General features: G+C 40.1%; 1 protein-coding gene across 1 annotated transcript in view; it reads left to right on the top strand.

Moving 5' to 3' along the window:
* The window catches only part of DGKI (diacylglycerol kinase, iota), a 110,995-nt gene that overhangs the window by 57,358 nt on the left and 26,867 nt on the right, over positions 1 to 26,770 (top strand). The window contains exons 21-25 of the mRNA XM_009081457.1: positions 462 to 506; positions 4,314 to 4,383; positions 6,860 to 6,900; positions 8,426 to 8,553; positions 9,132 to 9,257. Of these exons, the coding sequence (XP_009079705.1) occupies positions 462 to 506; positions 4,314 to 4,383; positions 6,860 to 6,900; positions 8,426 to 8,553; positions 9,132 to 9,257 (410 nt within the window). The remainder of the gene's footprint in view (positions 1 to 461; positions 507 to 4,313; positions 4,384 to 6,859; positions 6,901 to 8,425; positions 8,554 to 9,131; positions 9,258 to 26,770) is intronic.

Raw genomic sequence — 26,770 nt, 5'->3', positions numbered from 1 at the left:
CTGAACCCTGCTAAATATCAGGATCATGCTGATATGACCTACTCGGATTGAGGTTGTCTTAAAACAGGGACAGCTGCCAGTGGTTTTCTTTAGTTCATTAATCACTCAGAAATATTTGCAAAAAAAAGTCTTGGAGATTTTTAGCATATTTTCTTTCCTTTAGTTGCTGATATTCTAAATTTAGATAGTCCTCATAGAACAAATAGATTTCTAACATGGTAAAGATCCATTAACATAATCTCTATATTTTTGAAAATGTTTTTTCAGCAAATGCATACAAATCTAAATGTTAAATGAACTTTCCATGACTATTCTGTGGTGTTTGTTTCATATGCTTAAAACCAGTGAGAAACACTTGCAAAATTATTTGTGCTTGCCCAACCACTTCAGGTAGTAGGACTGCAAACTGTTCTTGTTGCTTTAATTCTTTTCATCACTGCTGTCTTTTATCCTCTTGCTAGGACCTACAGTCAGTAACTTCTACTACACAGAGAGTTCATTACCAGGTAAGATGAGCTTTTCTTTTAGTAGTAGAACGAAAAGAGGTTTAACAAGGTGACCTGCACTTTTTGCATTTGAACCCATGAGTTCAAATTTAACCTTGGGTTAAATACCCATATGTTAGATGAATTTCTGATTATTATTTACCATTAAATGTTAGAGGTTCATTCTGCTTTCCCTTGGACAGTTCTTTCCCTTGGAAACCTTATGGGATCAACTTTAAAATTAGCACAGCACAATGATGTGAGTGGTACTGCAAAAGCAGTACTTTGCATATAGAAGTGAACAAGAGAATGTGTCCTGTAGGACAAATGACAAAAATAAAACTGTTTCTCTGCCTGAGAAACTGAACAATAACATGTTACATTGCATAGCTGTAGTGATAAAGTCTATCACTGAGTAAAAAAAGGTGTTTTAGCAGGTCTAACCTCTTAGTAATTCAGTACCTGACAGGCATCTACTGTTACTTAAACATCATCTTCAGGGTAATTTTTCAATCCATCCTAAGCACAAATGTGTTTTCTCCATGAGACAAACAGGTCTTAATTTTAGGTAGCTAGTTCTTAAAATTGGTCTCTTTGTGCATTTTATGACTTTATTCTACAATTGATGCAATATAGAACTTGCCTTGACAGCTGGAAGTATTATTGGTATTTCTCTCAGTAGAATAAAGCATTGCACAGTGCTTAAATTGGAATTAAGCTAACTCAGACTAACTTTGCTGACTCCTGAAATGATCTGATATCACCACAGAGACTTGGCACAAACCATGGCCAGTTGAGATAGTGCTTAGGATCACAAGACAAGTTTGCATGGTGTTGTTAGCCTTTCTCATCTGGAAGTATTATTGGTATTTCTCTCAGTAGAATAAAGCATTGCACAGTGCTTAAATTGGAATTAAGCTAACTCAGACTAACTTTGCTGACTCCTGAAATGATCTGATATCACCACAGAGACTTGGCACAAACCATGGCCAGTTGAGATAGTGCTTAGGATCACAAGACAAGTTTGCATGGTGTTGTTAGCCTTTCTCATAGATTTAACAATTTGGATCAGCTAGGAACGAGTTCACTGAGAAAGCATATGAAGATCCAGCTGACAGGAACCAACTGTGGTGAAATTGCAGCTAATTTCTTGGGATTTAATAATTACCTGGGTGATAGAGAATTCCAGTTTCACAAGAATGACTGTACATACACTGACTGCAGACACTATGAGAAAATGCAATTTGGCATGTTTTCCTGGAGTTGCCATCTTCATATCAGTTCATGGTTTGTTTCTTCGTTTCCCTATCCGATGTTAACCTCATAGTTTTGACATTTCCATCAATCATGCCCTGGAACTGGGTTTTAGAGCAGTGTTAGTGTCTAGCAAATTGACTAATAAAGCAGCATGTATGATTCTGTTCCACTCATTATGCATTAACCTAAGTGGCTGCTGACTGTTCCATGAGTAGGAAATTGCCTGAGGTAAAATGAACTAAATCTGCATATATGGGGAGGTCCAGAAGAGAGTATGAAATGTCAGAAATCAGCCCCATACTTGGCTCTAACCTCTGCAGTTATAGCAGTATATAAATTAGTTGCCTAGCCATCTTCTCCAGTGCACAGCAGTGTGAAATCCCTGGCATACTATTAATTTTTTATGATGCTACATTTTGAATGTGCCCCTCTCTGCATTTTTTTCTTCAGTACTTGTTTATTCTGGATTCTTCAAAAATTGCATTTGTGGTTTTTTTTTTCTCAGTGGGTCACTTCTGCAAACTGTCTTGTTAGGTTAATTTGAGGTTTGTTCCGTGTGCGTTCGTATCCCTCTACATATTACAGAAATGGGAAAAAGCAGGGGATAAAGGGCATGAATAAGGTGCTTGAGTTGATGGAACTGTCTTCATACCTCACTAATAAGGTGTCACAGGTACTTTTAGGTCTCATAAATGCACTTCTCTTGTGTGATTCCTCTGCAGCTCAAAACATTGGAAGTCAGCAGAAATATCAGCAAGCCCAATTGCCACTGAGAAAAATTATACTAGAGTTGTTCCTTATTCTGTTTTGTTTCTCTAATGAGTTTAATGCTCGTAAAATATCATTCTCATGGGCCTGAGACTTTGCAAGCTACTTCTGCAGTTGAAAAGTAATGAAGCCTTGGAAGGAGGATATCACAATATGCAATTTGTGACTTGAATTTCCATTTGCCAGCATTGTCCCTATCTTCATTTTCCCAACATTATGGACTCTCCTAGGTCTATGAGTTTTTACTCATTTCTCCTCTTTGTATAATCTGTTTTTTGTTATACACCATAATTGGATGTTTTCTTCCTTTTGTCCTTTGTATTGCAGTCCTCTTTCCACACATAGTGGACTAAATATTAAGATACATAAAGCTTTGTGCATGGAGATACATAGACATTAGCAAACCTAGTGGATTTCAATGCTCCTTGATTCTCCCACATACACCTCAGTTGGAAGACAAGCAAACCAAAGCATCCCACACCTGTTAGTCCATATTATAGAAGGACAAATGTCTATTTTAAAGCTGATTCTGTGAAACTGCTCAGATGTGTTATTTGGTACCCAATGTGCAGAAATAGTTCACTTTATGGAATGTTATGCTGTCATTGTCTCCATCTCTCCTGTAATACATAGAGACAGGAGACAATAACCTGCACGAGAGCAAGGTTTATGGGATCAAGTAAAATCCCCCTCATTGTTTCTACTTTTTCATTTGTTGCCATGTGAGTTGATATACTACTCTGTAGTCTGTTGTCTGAAGGAGTAAATTTTAATCTTGAGCTAAAATGGGCTTGAATTTACATCATTTGCAGATGTGCTGATTGTACAGCTTAAGATGTAAATAAGGATGGAATCTGTCTCCACAAATTTTGGGTGTGTGCCCAAGACCGATGCTTGTTGTGTTTTGCCCCGTGCAAACATATTTGTGTTTAAATGCTATGTGCCAGTGGCTTTAGGAAGTTGGCCAACTGTCCACTGGCAGCATGGAACACAGCCATGACCACACTCTGCTCTCTAGAGATCTCATTTGTCTCTCCAGCTCAGTGAGAACTAAAAATGCCTGGGGTAGCTTGTTTGAGTCCTTGATGAGTACAGGTCAGGAAGAAGGTATTCATTCCTCCTTTCATTGTTTTGGTTCCTGAAATTAACATCTATCAACTCTCAAGGGACAGATTGTTTTAGCCAGAATGGGAACATGTAGGCTGTCTATTTGCTTGGTCTGTGGTGGTCCTCTGACCTATACTCTCTGTATTCTGGGTGCCAGGGAATAACACAGTTTTTACCCCAATGTGCATTTGGGACACAGCAGAAACAGGCAAAGTGGGGAATTGACCTGAGTGGCAGATTGGTAGAGGGGGGAAAGTATGTAAAAATACTGAGCTAAAATAAAGGAAGGTGGCAGCACACAAGGAACGAACATAGCAATTAGAGTTTGTGGCTGCTGATTGATACTGATGCATGTTGACCTCTTTCACCCCCCTCTGTTCCTATGTCACACAAATAAGGGGGGCTGTAGACAGCTGAGAAAGCTGTTGATGCAGGGCTTTTTGGTTATACTGAGCTGAAGAGAAGGGGATAGCTGAAGATGTGGCTGAAGCCAACCATATCAGTTTACTCTTTTCTATTATGGCAGCCAAACCCTGATGTCATGGAGAAGGAAAGACAGTGGGTTTGGTTTATGTAGATTTTTACACATTGTGCGACGTCAGCAGATAAAAATGAAAAAAGCAAAGTCTAGAAAATAGTCTTTCTTGGATAAAAGGCATTTTGGTTTTTTTAACATCATTTTCCTGCCCTATCCAGGATCAGGAAAGCTCTTTCCCCAGAGTACTTTCTGTTCAGAGGCTCTCTCCTAGATGGTGCTTCCTAGATGGTAAGTGCATCTCCCTTCTCTTGTGCCTAGCGTGCTCCTTGCTTCTGTTGTACATGTGAAGGATAGTTCATCTGAGAGTATTACTATGGGGGGTAACTCTTCTTCCTTGTTACACTAAGCAGGTGTAAAAGGAACTGAGTGTCCTCCTTTCCCCACTAAAAATGAAGCAGACCCTTCACCTAGCAATCAAAATGTGTGCTGAAGCTTTTTCACCCCAAGGAGGCCTGTTCTCCTGAGGGAGGTTTGAGATTTGGTTTATTAGTGTCTCTGCTGTGAAGAGCAGGCTTACTGCATGGCATTGCTTGGGCTCAGAGTGCAGCCAGTTGTGACAATGTGCTGTTGCTGGTAAGGCTGCATTCTTCACTCTGGTTTCTCTGTAAGTATTGTTTGGGTGATGGAAATGCACTTCCCTTTCCTTGTAACGCTGCACTTCGTCTAAGTCCCTGGAGAGCTGTGCTTGTATTTGACCCAGACTTTGTCAAAGCAGGTGACTTATCTGGGTTTACATCAGGCTCCAGAGCACAGGAATTAGGAGCTGAAATGGATGGCATCTGCTTTTACAAAAGCTTCAACATGGGAAGACTGAAATTTTTATTGTTCTAAACAAAAACAAACTCTCCTTGGCAATTTCTAATCACACTTGCTTGTCTCTCATGAGGAAAACTGATAAAAAATATATTGAGAATCTGTTTGGGTTTTGGAGAAAGCTGAGCAGGTAGATGTATTCCATTTTTATGTTTAGTATTTGATATTCCCTTCCAGTGCCAAAACCTACAATGCTACATCAGTGTCCTCTTGTGTAAAAACTCTAGAGTGAACAAACCTGATTTCACTTGTCAAACTAAATGCAAAGTAGATAAGAAAAAAAAAAAAGCATCTGATGAAGCATATTGTAGATGATAAAATACTTTTGGGTTTAGTAATATAAATTATTTGCCAGTGACAAGATTGTTATTATGTGCTTTATTTAGTGAATCTCCCCTATTTTCTTGTGTTTTTCATGAGTAGCATAAATTTTCTCTGAACTTATTCCTAATTCAGAGTGAATATCTGTGGCCATGCACTTGATTTACAAAGAGCTCCCAAGCATGTTATTTTTCTTTAAATTCAGAATTTGAATTAATCCTATTAGACCCATCAATTTCATTATATGCTTGCTACACTCTCATCAGAACAATACAGCTTTTTCTGTCACATATTTTAATGTAATAATTCTTCCTATAAGCCTGAAATCCATTTTGTACATTTTAAAAATACTTTTTTTTCAAGTTAATATTTTCAGTGACTACTGTTTCATTAAGCTCACCTTTAAATTCACCATTTAATTGGATAGGATTATCATAGAATGTTGAGGGTTGGAAGTGTCCTCAAAGATCATCTAGTCCCAGCTCCCCCTGCCATGGGCAGGGTCACCTCTCACTCGACCAGGTTGCTCAAAGTTTTATCCAACCCGGCTTTGAACACTGCCAGGGTTGGGACATCCTCACCCTCCATGGGCAACCTGTGCCAGTGTCTCACCACCCTCACAGAAAAGAATTTCTTCCTAATATCTAATCTAATTTCCCCCTTCTTCAGTTTGTACCCCTAACTCCTTGTCATATCACTGCAGTTCCTGATGAATAGTCCCTCTCTGACTTGCCTGTAGACCCCGTCAGATATTGTAAAGTTGCTATGAGATCTCCACGTAATACTCTCTTTCCCAGGCTGAACAGCCCCAACTTTTTCAGCCTGTCTTCACTGGGGAGGTGCTCCAATCCTCTTATCATCTTCGTGGCCTCCTCTGGGCTTGTTCTAACAGTTCTGTGTCCTTCTTATATTGGGGACACCAGAACTGTACACAGTATTCCAGGTGGGTGTCACAAGTGCAGAGTAGAGGGACAAAATCACTTCCTTTGACCTGCTGGCCACACTCCTTTTGATGCAGCCCAGGACACAGTTGGCTTTCTGGCTGTGAGTGCACAGTGCAGCTCATATATTTTTTTATCAACCATCACTCCCAAGTCCTTCTCCACAGGGCTGCTCTCAGTTATTTCCTTGCCCAGCCTGTAGGCATGTCTGGGATTGCCATGACCCAGGTGTAGGACCTTGCACTTTGTTGAACTTCATGAGGTTTGCATTGGTGCAGCTCTCAGGCCTGCACAGGCCTCTCTGGATGGCACATCCCTTCCCTCGAGTGTGTGACTGCCCCACACAGTTTGGTGTCATCAGCAAACTTGCTGAGGGTACATTTGGTCCCACTGTTCATGTCCCTGGCAAAGATGTTGAATGGTGTTGGCCCCAGCACCAACCCCTAAGGAACACCACTAATATAGACATAATGAATTAATTAGATTATGTTCCTGTGGAACCACTGTGACTTCCCTGTCATGGGGGTTGTCTTAATGTGGTAGTGATGTTAGCACAGCCCATTTTGTCCATGAACTTCTGCTCAGACTGTTTTCTTCACTGTGGCTCTGTTGTTTCTCATTTCTTGCAGCAACTTCTGCTGATCGTTTTTACCGCATTGACAGATCTCAGGTAAATCTTTATTTGGTTATGGTTTCTATAGAATTTTTTTTAAAGCTATGGCAAATGCAGCTTAAAATGAATTATTTGCCATTCCTCCTGTGTATTCCAAAATGTTATTGACATCTCATGACAAGTAGAGAAAAAATTCTGGGCCATTTTTAGTTGATGTAATTCACATTGTTTCACTGAAGTCTTGTTTCTGCTGGCCATATGCCCTTCTGTTTACTACCAATCTGAAGTACAGATCAGAATTTTCTACACTCATCAGCCTTATCAAGCCTTACTGAGGACATCTGTGTGGCATCACTGTATTTGTGTTTATCTTTTCACAGATGCTTTTAGGCACCAGAAGCTTTGATCCTCAGTGTGTGTGCCATGAAATAGCTATGGAAGTTACAATGGTGTTAAAAGTTAAGAATTCTAACAGAGCTGCATCAAATATACTCAAGGAGCCCCAAACCAATGTGTAGCTCTGCTAGATTCAGACCTGTGGTATAGATTTGACAATCTGAATATATTTTCTAAAAGACACTGAAATTTTAACAGAGCTTTAGGTGTTTCTGTTTTGTAGCCATAAGAGGCTAATTAGTGTCTCGGCATTAAGTGCAAATTGTTGGTTTCACACAGTGGTCATTTGTATCTGGTCCCCCTGAGAACTGTGAGCTGTTTCTGAATCATGCAAACATTTTATTGTTTCCTAGTGAAAGCAGCTGGTTCTTTAGTTCAAACAGAAGGAGCTGTGACTTCAGTTCAGAGTTCTCAGGTTCAGTGTCTGCATGTAACCACCACGGGACTTCTTTGCACACAGTCATTTAAATGCTTTGATGTTGTATGGCAAGGGTGAAGAAGATGCTGCTACAGGTTAAACTAGACAGTGTGACTCTGTTTGGTTTATTCTGCATTTCTTTAATACTTGATGCTGTACAAATAGTCATCTTTCCCCACTACTCCTTCATCCTGTGTTTCTGTGGGGAAAAGGTCAATACTGTGTGATTGTCCCAGCACACAAATGGTGGGAAGTTTCCTGCCCATTTGCATACAGAGACAGGCCCACTCACACAGTGGTTTTTTGAAGGACAATGAGCCTTCAGTGTCAATAGGCTTGAGAAAGAGCCTTGGTAAGGGAGATCTGTAACCAGAATGCACAAACAGTGGAGGTCTGGAAGAGTACCCCCAAATAATGAAAAATTCTGTTAGCCATCACTGAAGGGGAGACCTTGGGTGTTGGTTCTCATTTCAAAATGCAAACCACAGCTTTTTGGGTAGACCTCCAGTTTTTGTCAGAATGACATACAGTCACTGAGTAGCAGCATTTTAAGTGTTGTTGTGAATGTGAAGCTTGCTCATTAAGAATCTTGTTTGGCTTAAAATTGATGAAATATTTGATGGTGACTTCTGTGGTATTGGTTTAAATACACAGTCTCTTGAATGCTCTACAAAGATGCTGATGCACACCCAGCTGGCTGTAGGGCACTGGGTGCTCAGACCAGTGATGCTGTAGGTTCATTATTTGTTGCTTGTATTACTCCAACAGGAACATTTGCACTTTGTGACGGAAATTTCGCAGGACGAGATTTTTATTCTGGACCCGGAGATGGTAATGTCACAGCAGGTGGGGACACCACCAGGACTGCCTGATCTGGTAGTGGAGCAGGCCTCTGGGTGAGTGCTGCTGGAATCTGATTTTCAGCAGTTGTATTAAAGATGGGCATCTTTTTCTGGTCCCCTTCTCTGAAAGAGTAGGAGATGTGGGAGGGCAGATATTAGGTGGGGAGCTGGAGACAAGAATAAATGCAGCCATGGTAATGACAGAAAGACAGTAGTGTGTAACATTTACTCTGTTAGGTATCCTGGAGCACACAGTAGGGCTAATGTAGGACTTCAGCACCTTTTAACCTCCTCACACCACCTGAATCTATCTGCCCTGCCACAAATCTCTAATGATGGAGTTGCAAACTCTTTCTCTGTATGGTCAGGGCTCTGATACCACAGAGTAAGGCCCTGAAGCTCTTTGTGTCTAAGAAGGATGCTGAAGTGTCTCTGTTTCTTATCATCCTCTGGACAGACCAGAAATGCTTCTGTTCATCTTTAGGAACAGTCTTGTACTCAGAGTGGATGAACCTGTTTTAACTTGCTACAGGCTGAAAAATGCTGGGAACCAGTAAGCATGAGACAGCATCAAAGTGGAGCATCAAATGTCTGAGGGATGAACACCTTTCTCTTTCTTTTTCTCTCCTTAGAATATCAGATCGGTGGAATCCTGCTGTTCGAAAGAGGATGCTGAGTGACAGTGGCCTTGGCAAGATTTCCCCCCACTACGAGGTACCTGACAAACAAAAGGACGCCAGCCAGACACACATGCTGCAGTAAGAGCCCTCTGCATTTCTCTACTTGATGATGCACTATCACCATCACCACAGGCAACTCCTAGTGTCTCCATCATGAATTGCCCTGACATGCTGAAATTACAGAAGTCCCTTTACTGCTTCTCTTTTGCTCATCCCTTCTGTTCTTCCTCTTTCTCCATTATTATATGCTCTTGCCTCTGTTTTTAACTCTGTGGCACCCTGCACTCTTAATAAACCTAGATCCAAGTTTCCAAAAGTAAATACATTATTTTGGATGCCTGAAGTTCCAGCTAAGGAAATCTTGGCAGTTGGTTAGGAAAAAGATCAAAGCACTTACCCTCAAGGTAGCTCTAACGCAATGTGACAAAGCAGAAATCTCTAGAACTGTTGCTTATTGCCAAAGATGTAGGCAATAGTTTTCATATACTCTTGAACCAGAAATAACATTGTTGGTGTAGGATGGCAAAACAGTGGTATTCCTTCTGATAATTCACCCATGTAAGAGATTTCTACCACCTTAATCTTATTTACCATGTTCAGATTTGTATAACAACATTTCTTATTCTGCTTGCCTCTTTTAGAAGTGGTTCTCAAATTTTTAGTCATTTCACTTTAGATTTTCAAAACCATCAGTAGATCTGTAATCACTACCAAAGTTTAGGTGGGAAACACCTGTCAGAATTCTGTTGTTTGCTTTGAAAGATTCCAGTGTTTTGGGTGTGTTTTTTCCCCCCTCCAAGTACTAATATACAAATGTATACATCACTTGGCTTTATGTTTCTAGTTCTACTGTATTGGCATCCCCTATGGATAGGTTTTAAAACTTAGTATAGAAAAATTAGAAATAGTGACCATGTGATCCTTATTTCAGATTTTCTTAGTCTGTTTGTGTGTGTGGAAAGGGATTGCAATAGGGCAGCCCACAGGGCAGGCAGAGTCTGCAGTTCCAGGACATAGGCAATGTGGATGGCAGGCTGTGTAGCCAAGTGGCTACAAACTGAGAACTTTACAGCAAATTGGAAACTGCTGTCAGGAGAGGATGTCATGGTAAGAAAGGGTGATCTGGGTAGTACTGCCAGGAGACACTCACCTGGTTTTCACCCATTACCTTAGAGGATTCTGGATCAGTTCTTGGTTTTAGGCTCTCTGCAATGTGAAGAATGGTGAATTCAGGTTCACTTTTTCCACAGACTCGTGTGTCAGAGCCCCAAATCTGGAGCTGGCAAAGCTGTGGGAAAAATTCTGCTTAGATACTTTAGGCAGTGTGGAGAGATGGTGAGAACACGTAGACTAATTTTGGATTGATAAGAGGAGTGATTTTGTTTACATCAGCACAACTGGAAATGTTTGCTTAGCTATAACAATTACATTTGGTAGATTTATTAAGTACAAGGAAAGTTCAGGAAATTGCCCAGAGTAAAGCATACCTCTCACTGCCTACTATAAGGAATTGTTTTCTTTATAGCTTCTCTAAGCTTTAATTGTTTGGCTGCAGTTTTTCATGGTAAGGTTCAGGTTTGACTGATTCTTTTAGTAAAAACTTTAGCAAAAAAATTCAGGTCTTTCTGAAGACAAGATTTGTAGGAAATGTTCTCTTTTAAACTAACTTCTTTCAAATACGTAAATCCAGTGGTTGCTTCCTGAGACATTTTAGAGCTAGTAGTGGAATGAACTTCATTGGAATGAAGTTTTGGAGGCTTGACATTTAATAAAATGTCACTATAATACCAAGGAGATGCCTTTTGCTGTCTTGAAAATTACCCCTGAGTTTGCCCTGCTGATGAGGTTGTTCATGCACTTCGGAGACATCTCAGATACAAGAGCTCTGCTGTCAAAAGTTTCTGTCTGTACAAGTATATGGAGGAGTTATGCTCCTCTCTGCTTAATTCAGGTTGCAGACCTGCCCATAGGGCTGAGGGAAGTGTGGGGCTGCACTGCTCAGCAGCTGATCTCCAGTAGTGAGGAGAAAAGAGATGCAGTAGTCATGGTCAAATGGAGATGGGTTAGGAAAAGGTGTATGAAGGAAGAAGGAAAAGAGGTTGCAGGAGCTGAAGAAGCAAAAAGGGGGGACGTGCAGTAACTTGGGGAACGGGGTTAGAGGATGGGAACTTCTAGTTAGGAGCACAGGAAACATGCAACTATCTGGGAAATCAGAATGGGAATAATGAGAATAGGGTGCAGACAGGTAAGAGATGAGTGAGACAGGCTAGGGGCGTAGACAAAGGGTCTGTGGCTGTTTCTCTCAAGAATCTGGAATTCTGGGTGTATGCAGATTATTAATTACACAGGTGGGCAAGCTCTGAAATATGTTTAGACACTGCCTCATTTGCTGTCAACATGGAAGGTGTTACAGTAAATGAGTCAGGGGATCACTGGTATTATTACAGGTAAGACAGCTGAATGTTGCTCTGGAGGATGACTTCTCTCGACACCCCTGACAGAATTTCTGAATGATGAAGATTTGCAACAAACTTTTCACAAATGGCCAGTTAACAATGGGCTCCTTATTCTACGCATGTCCACTGTGAAGTAGGATTGGTTCCTTGGAGGCCATTACAAGGAGATTTTGAAAGAGAGTGAAGGGCTGAAAAGTGAGAAATAGGCTTTCTATGTGCCTTGGGTTGTATTACTAAAATTAATGGAAAGCTTTTGCCTGCTTTCCCAGCTGCAGAATACAGATAATATTGCAACCTCACCTTAGAGGAGCACAGCGAGGGTAAATTTAATGGTCACAAGAAACTTGGATACTATGAGAGACTCCATCAGAGATGCTTAGCAGGAAATGAAAATTTTGCATTCTGTGCACTGTTTTGGTAGTATGGAATAAATAAATCTTGAGGCTGTGCACTGCATATGGAAGGATATTAAGCAGGTCTCTATTTGAACACTGAGGCAAGAGTCCAGTAGAAGAAAGTAGAGGGTGACAATGTCATTAAATATTGTCAAAACATTTAAGTGCAACAGAGACAAAGTGTGATGCTCAGATAACATGAGCTCTGACATTTCCAAGCTTCTGGATGCTTGACTTTGCAAGCTAAAAAAAAAGAAATCTTTCTAACCTGGCACTTTAAAGAAAAGCTTAGAAAGCACTATTATATTTTGGCAGTTGAAGCAGCTCACAGTTTCATTAAAGAAATTTGTCCCTTCAGAAATTATTTTTCAAATAAGACTTGAGAAAAGGATTTTAGAAAAATTCCCAAACAGTAGTATGGCAGAGCACAAAGGGGACAACTGCTCCTGTGCATGAAATTGTCATGGATCTTAAGAGTCATCAGCACCCAGTGTTTTACATCTAGTCTGAAATACCCTACAGCATTTCCAGGTCAAACTGCATTACAACAGCCTAGGGCAAGTGGCAGGAGACTTGGTGAGAGAGAAGGTTTTGTAGTTGACTCACTGGGAATGTTTTCTCAGTGATCATTTTTCCTCTAAACAGGAGTTGGGAGTGATCCTTTTTAGGTGTTAGGAACAGATGAAACCATGGCTGGTCATAATACAGCTGCAAACTGCTTAGAATGCATCTGTCATCATTATATATACATCTTTATATATGTATGTGTGTGTCTATATGGAGATATTATTTCTGACAAGTGAAGAATGTAGCTGAAAAGGCAAAGTATGCAAATAGAGATATTCCTTAAATCGCTTCAATAAACGAAGTCAGAAGAGAATATGTGATTTATAATAATATTTGGGGTTGCTTTTGATCACAAGCTGTTTGGTTAAAGTCTAGTTTGAGTATCACAGTTTTGATGCAGGGGTCTTTCTGAGAGAAAAATTATGCTTTTGTTTTCAATTAACTGAGCTGCATGTGGCTTTTGATTAATGGTATTTCATGTTTTGTTCCTTTTTTGATGGCCCTTTGATGTGTGACCGATGTGTGGAGTGGACAGGATGTGAAGCAGCATCTTGTTGCAGTAACCAGGAGCTGGGGTGGATTGTAGTTTAATAGGAACATCAGTTAGTGTGAATGCTGTATAAAAAATAACACAATGGTGCTTGATCTAGAAAAAAGCTAAATGTTCTGGTCTGACTCCACTGAAACAGGTAATTGGACCCTTCCTTTGTATACAAGTGGTTCATGCTAGTTTTGTCCTATGATGAAATGGTGCAGTGAGATGCAGATGACTTCATGGCCTGCAGGAAGCATTTGATGTTGGCCATGTATTTCTCTTCCCAGTTACATTTGTCACCCCCTTATATGTTGAGAGCTGGAAAATTAAATCAAATAAAACCCACAACAACATACAAAGATGATACCTGGGTAGAGGTTTAATCTATATCTTTTAATTGAAGTCATTCACATTCCCATTGTTTGGGGCAGTAACAAACACTCTCCTAGCATCTGTCCAGCTGTGATGTTAATGTGTTTCCAAAGCTGCTAGCTGCATTGTCTGAATCAAGTGCATGGCTTGTGAAGGGTGGGCGAAGGTTGGCCAGAATGCCATCTGGTCTTGTCAGGGAGAGGAAGAAAAAATGCCTGTAGGTGCTGGAAGATGGCTGTGGCCCTTTACACTAAATAGACATTAATTAGCTAGTAATGCCATCCAGGCATTGCTTTATGAGGCAATAATAACCTAGTTCCTCAGAGGGAAGAAGAGAAAGGCTAAATGCCAAGTGTTTTAACTCAGCCACAAGAATCAGATCATTGCCCAGGAAATCAGTGTGACAGTGCAGATGTTACAAGGTGGTTTAGGGTATTTTTTTAAAGAGAAATCTGTGTGGTACAAGATGAGAAGAATGTCAGGGATACAAATTTGCATGTAGAAAGGAGATAGAATGCTCATTTAGTGAAAGTTTAGGAAATATAAAGGTATGACTCAGAACATTCTAGGCAGGGGCTGCCTAATGAGAGTGAACCTTTAAAATTTCAAACGTTGGTAAAGACTTGAAAAATCCAAGGGTTTTCCCTAAAACTCTCACATTGGAAAACTCAACATCAGCTCTTAAACAGGCAGAGTAGTCTGCTCTGGTGTTTTTGATAGCAAAATCTGAATTAATTTTCAGGTTCAGTTTAGTTCAAGCTGCATTTATGAGATTATGCCCCAAGAGTGAAGTGCATGTTTTAACCAGGTATTTGTACACCTGTACAAATTAAATTCTATTGCCCAGATGAGGCTCCATGAGTACAGATTGCTTTCAAACATATCTGATTGTAGTGAAGGCACAGATAACAAATCTGATTGTAGTGAAGGCATAGATCACTATCTCACCTGTACTGTACACTCCTGGGTAGTCCTTATCATAGACCTAGATCATAGATCTAGAGCATAACAGCACAGTGTCTGTTTTTGCACAACTCTCCCTTTTCTTTCTCTTCTGTTGCCTTAGATACTTTTACAAATAACTTGCAAGGCATCCTTCTCACTGCCTGAAAGTGAAGAATGAGGAAGTTTTGCCTAAAGCAATTCTCTGCCTCTCTCCAGGAAAGTGGTGTCAAAAGGGAGGGGTCATTAGTGAAAGGGATGATGTAGGCTCAAAGAAGAGGAAAAGTGATGTAAACAGGATTGAGAATGATTCAGTGAAAGGCAAACATGGGTTAAATATGGAAAGAACTTTGAAGAAAGCAAAGAAAAACCAAACATAACAATATAGTAAATGGCTAAGAAATTTTTCGATGGGAAAACAAGTTCCCTAAGTGAGACTGAGTGTGAAAAAGTGAAGCATTTCAGTGCGGGGTCTGGTCCTATATTTTGAAAACTCTTACTCTTGCCAGCATGATGCAGACACAATGCTTAAAATTTCATGCACATCCAAGATAGAGGTTAGGATTTATCCACTATGAGGAAATAGTTTCTTCAGTCACTGCGGTAAATCTTCCCTTACCCCCATTTGTGAAGAATTTCTTGACAAAGATGGCACCTGTTAATTTTTTTGAATTCTAGTGCACAGGTGTGGTAAATAATAAATATCATGTACTTTACAGTCCTCTTGTCAATATTAATTCTCTCCATATCCTTCAAGTTTTTAGCTGCCTTCATTGTCTTTGGTGATTTTTAGTTTGGTATAAAAGCAATAATTATTGGTTTCCTTTGGGATTCCATCTTGAAGATATGTGCCTGTGGTTCTGTCAAAATAGATTTCTGCCCTTTCTAGTTCCTCTAAATGTAACAATGAAAATCTAACAGAATTTAATCATTACTGGAATGGTTTGTTTTGAAGATTCTTGCCATCCACAAAAGAATTTTACTAGGAAGGCTCTTAAAAATGGTGGGATTTGACTGACAACAAGGGAGTGTGTTTTCTCTGAGAAATCTCAATTTTAAAATAAAATCAAACCTTTTCAGAAATAGCTTGAATCTTTTTTTCCTATCTAGACAGTTCAGTAATGAGCTACTCGTAAACAGTATAGTTATTTTTATTTTGTGGTCTAATCATTGAATACAAGAACAATCTGGAGACTGCAGCACTGCACACAGAAATACTTCCCAGTGAAATTCGTGCTTTTTCCATATCAACAGCAAAGAAAGTCTTGCTTAATGCCCTGTGCTGCTTTGCAGCCTGTGGGTTTTCAAAGGTTTATTTATGGACAGCTACTGTTGCTGGTACCTATTATGATTTGGAAGCTAAGTTGAGTGTCCAGCTTTCACAATTTTTTTAGAACCACCTTAGTTTTTCCTTCTAGAACTGCTTATATAGCAACACCGAGTACAGCTGCAGCTGCAGAATATATACCTATTTGCAAAGGAATTTGTAATGTAACTGGAATCAGGACTTTTATTTGGACAAACATTAATTCACAAGCTAGTTTTGAGACTCTCCCATGTTGTTAATTAATCCATGTTGACTTCCCCCAAGGAATGCCTCTAGTTTAGTGGTGTTTTTCCCTATCCTGGGCAGGAGAAGGGACTATGGCCATGTCTGATTAGCAGACATGCCTTGACCCAACTGTAGAAGAAAGGAATAGAGTTGAGACAGCAAAAAATATGCTAAAAGGACAGAGGATGGAGAGGAATGTTTGCAAAGACTGACCTGCATGAGATATGTTTTTGGTTTATCCTTAGTTAGGTAAACATGAGTACAGATTCTTGCAACTCAGGACTGGAGAGGCTTTGCATTACTTCAGCTGTGTTGGTACCATATCAGGGATTGTTTTGGGCATGGGAAGATCCTGACATTTTGCTCTGATGCCTGGAGGTACAAAAGCAGGACTAGGGAAAGTGTAGCCAATACAGTCCCTGCTAGGTCAGGGGATGACTTTATGGTGATTGCACCCACCAGACCTGAGGGACTTTGGCAAACAGCAAGAATCGGATGGTTCTCAAAACTATTCAGCCTGAACTTTCAGCAATTTCTGGTGTCACCTCTAAGTGATTGAATACTGGGAAAACCTTGTTTAATTACCTCTTCCCCTGTTTCAATTAGTAGAATTTTTATGCCAATATTGCCAAAGTCTGGTCTTATCTGTGGAGAACTGGGGTGTAGAAAAAGCATAAGTTTTACTTAGTAAAATTTCTGCAACAATCATTAGTATTTGGTACTTACACGTCATCCTGACATCACCTCTCCCAGTAATACTGAGCTTTAAGACACTGCCTTTTGTTTCTGCTCTTGCTAACAATAATTGGAAAAGGAAGAAATCAGAATTTGTTTTAGATTTGCATGTCTATGGTCTTATTTGTGTGAATGTGAATGTAATTCAAAGAGTGTTTCCTTCAAGAATGAAGTCTCCAACCTTTGCTGTTGAGGTGCCAATTTACTAAGGGATTTAAATAACAGTAGGCACATCTGATGAGGTAGATGCATGTATCCATCCCTTCAACGTGTGGTAGAGATAGAGTACACCCTGTACAGCATCCTGTATGATGCTTATTTTTCTCATCAGTGCTTATGACCAATTAATTTTATTATTCAGCATTTAGCTCTCCAGAGTGGATTGAGTGGGATTTTATCTTCCTCTTTTCTCACCCACCTGCCCCTGAGCCCTCAGCATGAGGGCTCTTAATGACTTCTATGGCATCTCAACACCTGATGCACAGCTGAAGAAATTCACCCTGTTGACAAATTATTTTGGCAGATGGTGACATGCAAAACACTCACACACACCATGGGACTACAAATTGGCTTCTTTAGAGGGATTTTGCTTCTTGACTGGCATCCCACTTTCCAAAAGAGAATGTGAGCAGTCTAACTCTCCTCCTTGGGAATGACTCCAACCAACAGAATACACATGTGCTTGACAAAGGAATCTTCTTACCTGGATGTGAAAAAGTCAACTAGCACCTAACCTGAAAATGCTTTCTGAATAGTTCCAGTAGATAAAGGGCTGAAAATGAGTTTTCTACGTGGAATGTAGCTTTTTTTTATTGGAGTGCATTTAAAGGATAAAAAAATGATGTTGACAGATTACAGATAGTTGGGTGCCTTGGTTTTCTTTAAGTGGTTTACCATAACAGCTATAAATCTGCTTTCTACTCTCTGGCTGGTAGCCAAGGCTGAAGCAGTAAAGTCTCTTTTCTCTTTTTTTTTTTTTTTTTTTTTTCTACAACTCTTTGCTTCCATCCTTCTTGCTTATTTTAGCCCTTGGATTGTGAAGCAGAATCTGCACTGAGAAGTAAAACAGCTTTACAGCAAGGAAGGCAGGGGAATATATCAAGAGAGTAACTTCTTGTAATTTTGATTTCTGTTTGTCTGAGTAAAAGAAAATAACATTGGATAATTTGATCTTTAGGGCCTTCTGCTTTCCTGCAAGCATTGAATATGTGGTAACTGCACCTGGCAGAAGGGTTAGAGTGAGTGGAGCTGACAATGCCACTGTAGAATGTGAATATCCCTCTCTCCAGCTTTATGGAGTGGAAACAGCAGATCTATGGTCCCCTGTGACATTAAAGGCACTAAAAGTGGGGCTGGATGGGTTTACTGGTGTGATAAAGCATGATTGACAGAAAGAAAGCATGTATTCTTCTGGGCATACTTTAAGCACTGTTATAAATATAGGGCGAATATTCTCCAGCATGGCAGGCTTCTAGTCCAACAAAAGTTGGAAAAGAAGTCAACCTTGTAGTTTTAGTTAATATGTATATCTGTATTTGTGTGTACTTGCTATTTATTTATAATAGTTGAAGTAAGAAAAAAAAATAACCACAACAAAAATCAAACTCCAAACATTCCACTCCTAGTTTTCTGAGCATTTTACAGGAAAAACAAGACTGTGTCCATGTGCTCTGTCCCTGCCATAAGGAGCTGCCATCTGCTCAGAGAGGAGACTGGTTCTTAATGTGTTCTCACTCCAGTACCAAGCTGTCTTATCAAAACCAAAACTGGTAAGCTTCAGAGCCTGGGTATGAAACATAGTCCTGTACATATGCAACACACACGCACATTGGATTAAATAGTGTGTTCAAATTTTCACACTTGGACATCTCGTAATATGCATTCAGGCTGTATTTATTAATGCCCTGTTCATATTCCTTAGTTCTGGTTTAACAGGTTTGCAAAGAGACTAGAAATGTAGTTTTGTAAAATAAGTGCCCTAAACTATCACACAGAAGTATTACATTGCCTGAGTTTACAGTGTTATACTCAAAGTCAAACCTTTGCTAATTTTCTCTAATTCTTCAGATATCTGAATGTTTGTATTTCAGCTGTGGCTGAAAAATGGGAAGTGTCAAAAATACCATGGAACACAAAGCTAAAGGCAGAGGATAGTCACAGGAAAATGGGTCATATTTTGAGGTTTGCAATTTAGTATTTTAGACCCACGAAATTTGAAATGTTTGGGTGAGGCTGGAGCAGTGTTCTGACATGAGCCTTCACTTGACTCATTGAACAAAACCTGGGGTTTTTCTCTGAGGATGCTTGAAAAATTCATTGATAAGCTGGTTTTGCTTGGGGGAGGTGTGCATGGAAAAGGTTTATGTCTTGTGGAAAACATTGCATGAAACAAAGTACCTGTGAACATGGGCTGGCTTTAGTGTGCTTGGGCTGGGGCGAGACTCTGGCTGACCTGGGAACTGCTGAGGGACAGGGAGCATGTTTCCCAGGTTGTCTCTCTCGGTATGGCTGCTCTGTAGGGATCTGCCCTTGCTCTTCTGTGTTTAGGGTGTGTGTACGAGTCCCCTGACTGTGGGCTTATATGTTAGGGTATGGGAGATACAGTACCTTCTTAACATGCCTACCAAAGGACTTGGGTGAGTGGAGAAACTTCTGAAAGCTTAAAAGCATTCAGAATGTCCCTGCATGCCTGCTGCTCCTCCGTGCTAGGAAAGGAGCACCAAAACTCACAGCTTTGTCTCAGTAGCTGAGACAGAGAGAGAGTGTTTAGCAGTGCTGGCACAGAGGTGTGTGAGGGAGGGAGATACATGAGGAGCAGGACCATAACACACAGCCTTGCTGAGGTTCCTGGCAGTGTTGATGCCCACGGGCAAGCAGGGACAGATGGACATGGCTAAATTATGCCAAGAGCTGAAATCAGAGAGCCAGAGGTGGCTTGGAGCCAGTGTAACCCTGACTTCTAGAATCTTGTTTCTCTGCCAGGCGTGGAAAAGCACAGCACTAAACCATATCTGAAGCTCCCATTAGAAGTTTTATTCTCCATCAATTAGTCTATAGCAGGAGTGTAAATGACTCAGCAGTTCTGCTCTGCCTAGGACCTGTGTTATGCATATTAACTAAGGTGATTTTTTTAATTTTGGGTTGTTTTTTTTTTTTAAAGACAGCAAGAAAGTGAGGGTTGCTTTGTGCTTTGAGCACTTGTGAAAATCAGGCTACTTCGTTTTTTGTCAAACAACATCCAGTCCCTTGACATCCAATTCATTGTTTCACCAAAGAATTTAATGGTGTGGCTAGATCTTGATTTCTTTCAGGGTTAGAGCCACATCAGCTACTGTTTTTCCTTTGCCTTTTGAATCCCAAATCCATCAAGACATTGTCAAGTAGGTCAGTGACAATTTTGAAGACTTAATTCAAATCTGGAAATGGAAGAATATAATTTCAAAGGAGCTGTGATCAGCCCCTCTTGAAAATTAATATCTTGCATTCTGCTGGGAGACTTTGGTGTCATGTGATGATAAGAGAAATCAATCCTGCTGCTCATTTGGAAATACCTTCTTTTTCAAGGAAATAACAAGCCAGGTTATGTTTTGAGGTAGAACTATCTTATTCAAGATGAATGTGTTAGAACATTCCTCTATCCTTCTACTTTTCTTAAAAATCAACGTTAAGCATGTTTGGGTTTATATCTGATTTTACAATAAAATCTTTACTCCCTTGTTAAGCAGCAATTCCCGGACAACTCCTCTGGGTGTCAGTACTACTTCAGGTATAGCTACACTCTGGTGTTCCAAGCCTTCATTAAAACATTCCTCGGTGGGCAGAGAAATGTAAGAGAGAAAAAGTTAGAGAGTAATGAGGAAAAAATATGGGACAATATAAGGCACATGCCTGAGACCTAGCAAGGAATACATATTAGCTGCTCTGGTTTTCCTAAGAAGAGCCAACTTACATTTCTGTAGGTTGGACTGTTTGTGAACAGCCCGAGACAATTTCATGTGCAGGTAGACTGAGACTGCTGTAGGAAGTTAGAGAGATGTTCGAAAGAATACTGATCTTTGTCTTTAGCAGGATTAGAAAAAATATAGCTTCTCCAGATTGTTGTTGCAGGTTACAGGACATGTCCAAACAGATTTCTTCAGAATAATAAGTAACTTGAATGGAGTTTCTTAGATTCAGGGAGCATTGCTGGTCAGCATTTTCCCATGTATATGAGACAGTATGACCATTGTCTATGAAAAATATTTGAGAGGAAAGAATTACAGGAAAATGGGATAGTAGAAACAGAAAACTTTGTAGAGAGACTCAAAGGATTGCAGAAAAAAAAATGGGTTGGAAGGATGACTGAAGGTCAGCTAAAACAAACCTGCATTCAAACTAGATGCAGCTAGATGAAGTTGTTTAGAGCTTTTTCAGATGAGTTTTGAATGTCTGCAAAACTGCAGATTCAACAATCTCTCTGCTCAGTCTGTACCTGTTTGATCATCCATGGGGTGAACATTTTTTTTTGTAACATCCATTCTGAATTTCCCATGTCCCAGCTTGTGACTGTTGCTTCTCCTCTTTGTTCCTTCGTGCAGACTCTGTCTCCATCTTCTTTATACCTTCCCCTTAGGTAGCTGAAGGCAGCGAATAGATTTTTCCCAAACCTTCTCTTCTTACTGAATGAACCTAGTTCCCTCAGCCTTTCCTTGTATGTCTCTCATACACCCTCACCATCTCTTCAGCCCTTTGTGGTAGTCAGTCCAGTTTGTCAATGTCTGTCTTGTTCTCAAGTCTCACAAGCACTGAGTAGAGGGTCAGAAATCACTTCCATCTACCTTATGTCTGTGCTCTTGCGAATACAGCCCAGTACATTATTGGCCTTTGCTGATTGATGTTCAAGTTGTACCCTGCTAACATCATTCATACTTTTCTGAAAAGTTTTCACCTGTTAGATCCCCAGTATGTCTTATTGCAACTTTGCAATTGCCCTTGTTGAATTTGCTAGCTTGCTGTACTTCTCCAGCCTGTAATGGTCACTCTGATTTGAGGATGTATAGGGTCAAATTGAAAGTGTGGGGAAGTTCTCAGTAATTCTTAGGCCTTTTTTTTTTTTTTTAAATCAAGTGACATGGCAGAAAATGGTGATGGCCAGACTGAGCATTATCTGATCAGGGAGCAGAAAAGCAACCAGTTCTGCCTTTCTACCAGCAAGATATGATGCACTGTCTGCAGCTGGGGCTGCAGGGAACTCACAATCCCAGAAGCATTGATACAGATTGTTGAATGAGAGGGTTTCCTCACCTTTACTTTAGAAACACTCAATGTGCTAAAACTTTTCTTCAATTTTGATGAGGGAATATGTGAATAAACCCAAATGGGGATGCCACTATTGATTATGAAGAAGTGTGCAAGTAAAATAAGGAATGGGTTTAATCGGATATCTCTTCCTTTCTTCCCATCACAGGCAGCTGTTGTCAGACTGAATTAGAAAGTTTGCAGAAATACATTGCTTAAGCAGGAAAAAAGGGGAATGGTCATAAAACCAGCAGAATTGCTGCACAGAGATTATTATTTGGCCTTTAAATATTAAATGGCTGGTTTTAAACAGGCTTGGTGCAGATGGTTGCTGCTACAGGTTTATTGATTAAAATAGCTGCTTTACATCAGCTCAGAGTTTGTTTCTCTAGAGGCTTTGTCTTCATGAATAATGTACTCATTTGCTGAAATTTTGTTAGAATTCATCTGCTGGAGGCTGGCTGTATATCTCTAGGTTCCTAAGCCTTGGTTAACTAGGCTTGAAGTTGTGACAGTCCCTGGCCTTCTCTCCTTGGAAATGAATATTCCCTGTTCTACCCATCTAGTGCTGAACAAATCTAGTGCTTGCATATTGGAGAGTGCAATTGGAAACAGCTTTGACTGTTTGGCTGTTTGAGGAAGGATTGTATGATACTGAAGGCTGCCTTGGCTCTACAGAGGATTAGATTTTTCCAGCAATTTATCCAAAGCCTGTAAGAGTGAGTGGAAAAATTCCAGTGAGCCTTGAGTCAGACTGCTAACTTGGAGGCCTGGCACTGTTTTAGGTGGGCATGTCTCATGACATCAATATTGTAAGTCTTCCAGTCTGCTGGATGTGTCTAGTGTATTAGTCTTTTTACATTATTATTGAGACTATTTTATGCATTTCTAATTATATGAACCTCATTTTTGGGAGATGCTTGTGCGTTTTGTGTTAAGCCCAAAGGGTACTGCTTTGCTTGCATAGGGAGTGATGGATCAGGTAATGCACAGCTTCCCCTGAGCAGAGTATGCCACTCTGCAACAGGAGAACACTACTGCAGTACCTATAAGAAAGGAGGGCTGTGAACAGTATGGAAAGCAAATGGAGATAATGACAGCATTTTGTGGTGACATGCTTTTCTTCCTCCTCCCTTTTGATACCCTTCCCTGTCATGGAAATATTTCTCTTTGCTTTAACTGTCCACAACAATGATAGCTGTTTGTAAAACCAGAGCAGGAGGAAGGTCAGATTACTGCCTTTGGTGAAAATATGTGAAATTGGCTTCACTGTCTCGTTTATGCATGGGAAAATATCATTGTTGGTAGAAGAGCTAATTTAATCTCATGAAATGTAGCCAGTCATAGACAATCTGACCTGTCTTTACACTCTTGGGGAGATGAGCCCTTTTTTCTACAAGTTTATTTTACACCAAGGTAAAACTAGATCAAAACTTGCAGCTGATATATACATGTGTGTGTATATATATATATATATATGTGTGTATATGTGTGTGTGTGTGTGTGTGTGTGTGTGATTCCTTTCTGAAAGGGCCAAGAACAGGGCATTGTAGTGCCTGAACCCTTTCCTGAAGAGTTTTGTTTTGTTTTGTTTAACTGAATGATGTCGCATGACAAAGTGTTTTGACTCAGGTGAGACCACAGATCTTGACAGTATATTAGTTCTTTTGAAGTATCTCTGACTTGCCTCTAATTATTTTAAGGCATGGAGATTGTGAGAATGATAACTTGCTTCTTTATGACAGTATAACACACACAGAGAATCGTACTAGGAGGTAGTTGACAGGCACTAGATAGATGGTTTCTGTGTGGAAAAATTGCAGCTGAGAATCCTCCCTTCTTGGGACACCTGTGTGGTGACCAGTGCTGCCACAGTATATCCCACACACTTCTTACAGACCTGAGGGATAGACGTGTGACCGGAAATATGAGCATCCACTAGATTTTTTTTCCTGTCAGGAAAGCCTCCTGTGGCTGTGGAGTGAGTGTATGTAGCTTAGAACAGGTCATTAGATTTTCTTTCTTTCCTCCCTCAGAGCCTGTCATATGCATGAGGTAGGCTAGTCAATGCATTAAAATGCCCAACACTGTTAGTGCAGGCTTCTCAGCAGTCTCACTTCCTTGCATTATAGCTACAAACAAGACTCCCCTTGGTGCAGTTAGTCCAGTACTGAGCAGTTTGGAAAGCCTCCCCCTTGCTAAATTGTATGGCCTGGAATTGTAGGAGGATGTTGAAAGTCTTCTCTACTCTTTGCCAAAATACTTCATGTCAATAGAGAAACAAAGGAAGCCTAATTTATTGTGGTTGAACCTTTGGTATCTCCAGTGGTGGAAGCTCTCACTGAAGGCTTTTCCTGTGACTGAGATATTCAAAACGTCTCTTTGTGGCTTTGCCTCTACATCAGAAAGTTTGAGCTTGTGCTATTGTGTTTCCTTGTGAACGCAGGAATTGACTCTTCAACCTCTGTGTCAACAATGGATGAAATGAGCCAACAAGCTCAAAGTTTATTAGACTGAGGCGAGAAGTGCTTATGTACACATCAGGAAGCTGTGGTTATATAAACCTTATTTGCTCAGGATACCAGACTATACAGTTCCAAAAGATGCTTGATAAATCCTTTGATAAACACTTTGCTTGATAAACACTTTCAGTGTTTTCATTTGAAGAAATAACATCAATATAACATCAATAGTAATGTTAGATTTCCTACTGTTCAAACACTGTGTTCAAGACTTGCAACAAAGCAACATGGCAGTAATATTTTGAAATATATATGTTAATTTTTAGGCACACTAAATATGCATAAACATATTTTTTTATCCTTCCCTTCAGTCACTGTTTTAATTGAGAAAGCAATTGTGGTGTAATAGCATCTCTCCTGTTGTTGATGCTTTAAGGAACTAATGACATCTGGTTTACCAAGCATAAGGAAGAGCCAAATTATAGGGTAATCTGTATGGTTTATTTTATTGTTTCAAACAAAAATCTGAAAGGTGATGAAACTGTGCAATGAAGAAACAAAACAAAGGAATAAATTCTACTGATGCTGTGGGATACTGCATTAGCAATGGGTGGAGAGTCAGGCTATGTGAGCTGAGGAACGCGGTGTGACTCCTGCATGTAAAAATACTTTGAAGTACCTAAAAATGTGCACCCCTTGATATGACTCTTCCTACATTGTTTAACCTTGTAGGAAACACTGTGTTGAGTTTCAATCTTCAGAAGGGTTTCTGATGGGGGTTGTGGTTGAAGGTCTGCAACTAACTGGTCAAAGCAGTGGGACAGAGTTCTGGTGATGCCTGCTAAGTCCTCTGGGTTACCTGCACTCCTGCTGTGTTTCCACAGACATGGCTGAAGTGCAAGGACAGAGCTGACCTGGTTGGGCAGAGCAGGATGCATACCTAAGATGCTCAGCAGCAGAGGCTTTAATGGATGTGGAGGATTAATTAATTCTGATCCATATAGACACATTGGCTTCTTGTGCAGTCAGAATCTTAATTAGGCAATCACAGTTTTTCCTTTCACAGTGACCATTACTCCAGCTGTGCTATAACACTTTCCACTCTTTCTCTGCAAATCTCTCTCTTTATTAAAACAAAAAATTTGCATACCTTGTCAGGAAAGTTTCCTTCTTTTCTCTCCTTTTTCTTTGTGTTTGCATCTACATATTTGCATGTCTGCTTCTAATGTTCTGTAATCCCTCAACCTTCATTTTCAGCTCCTTCTTATGAAATGAGATCACCACTCCTTCCTCAGCTCCTTTATTCCTCTAATCCAGGGTTTCTAACCCTTCTTTCCCCCCCTCCAACCCTCAGCCCCTGCTGACTCAGTTAAATATACATGTGCTCTTTTCCCCTTTGTTCCTTCCTTTCCCTTCACCCCTCTGTGACTGCTTTTCTTATGTAAGCTTTGATCTGTTTGCTGGCAACACTAACATTTTAAAATCTTTTGTCATTTGTTATTTTTGTACATTCTTGTAAAATTAAGTATCTTAGAAAGGAAACATGGGTTGTCCCACTCACTGCAGGAACAAACTCATTGTTACCTGGGTGGGAAGGCTATGTATGCAGTTGCAATCTTTGCTTGGAGAAGTACTCAGACAATGGTCTGGTCCACTGTGTGCTGTCAATCTACTCTAAATAATGTAGGTACATCCCAAATTCAGCTGTACAGTTAACCCCACTTTTGCTAAACTACACTACTGCTGCAAAGGGAAAAATGGAGGGTCAGTTCTTATGCCTCTTTATGTTTCTTTGTTGTGGTTGCTGACCAAAACCATGAGGAGTGTGATCCTTAGTGATGAGCACTGTGTCATGAATCCTTGGAATTCTCTGGAGTCCTTCTGTTTATCAGCAGGAGCACTGAGAGGTCCCTCACATTTTATGACCCTTCACTCACTTGGAGTATTATCAGAGACTTAATCCACTGGTTAGGCTATCCTCTAACTCTTGTGTTGCTGCTGTTATGTTGTTTTTTTACTCTACTTACTCCTGTCCAGACCTTTTCTTTTTTTTTATTTGTGTTGCATTGTTTTTGTGAAGATGGCATGAAGTGTTATTAATTATGATTATTGTTTCATGGTAGCCACTACATTGACTTGTGGTAAGAAAAACTGCCAGTGTAAATGACCATGAGTTCCCCTGAAGCTGTAATTTCCTTGACCACCCTGGCTTGTGAGGTTTTCTCCCAGCAGTGACAGTAGTAGATGATTTTTTTCCAAGTATCTATAAACAGTCTTGGCATCAGTCCTCAGAGCCAT

This window comes from Acanthisitta chloris, unplaced genomic scaffold, assembly GCF_000695815.1.
Source record: "Acanthisitta chloris isolate BGI_N310 unplaced genomic scaffold, ASM69581v1 scaffold1519, whole genome shotgun sequence".
NCBI lineage: Eukaryota > Metazoa > Chordata > Aves > Passeriformes > Acanthisittidae > Acanthisitta > Acanthisitta chloris.
The sequence above is the reverse complement of the archived record's forward strand: the minus strand, read 5'-3'. Positions and strand labels throughout refer to the sequence as shown.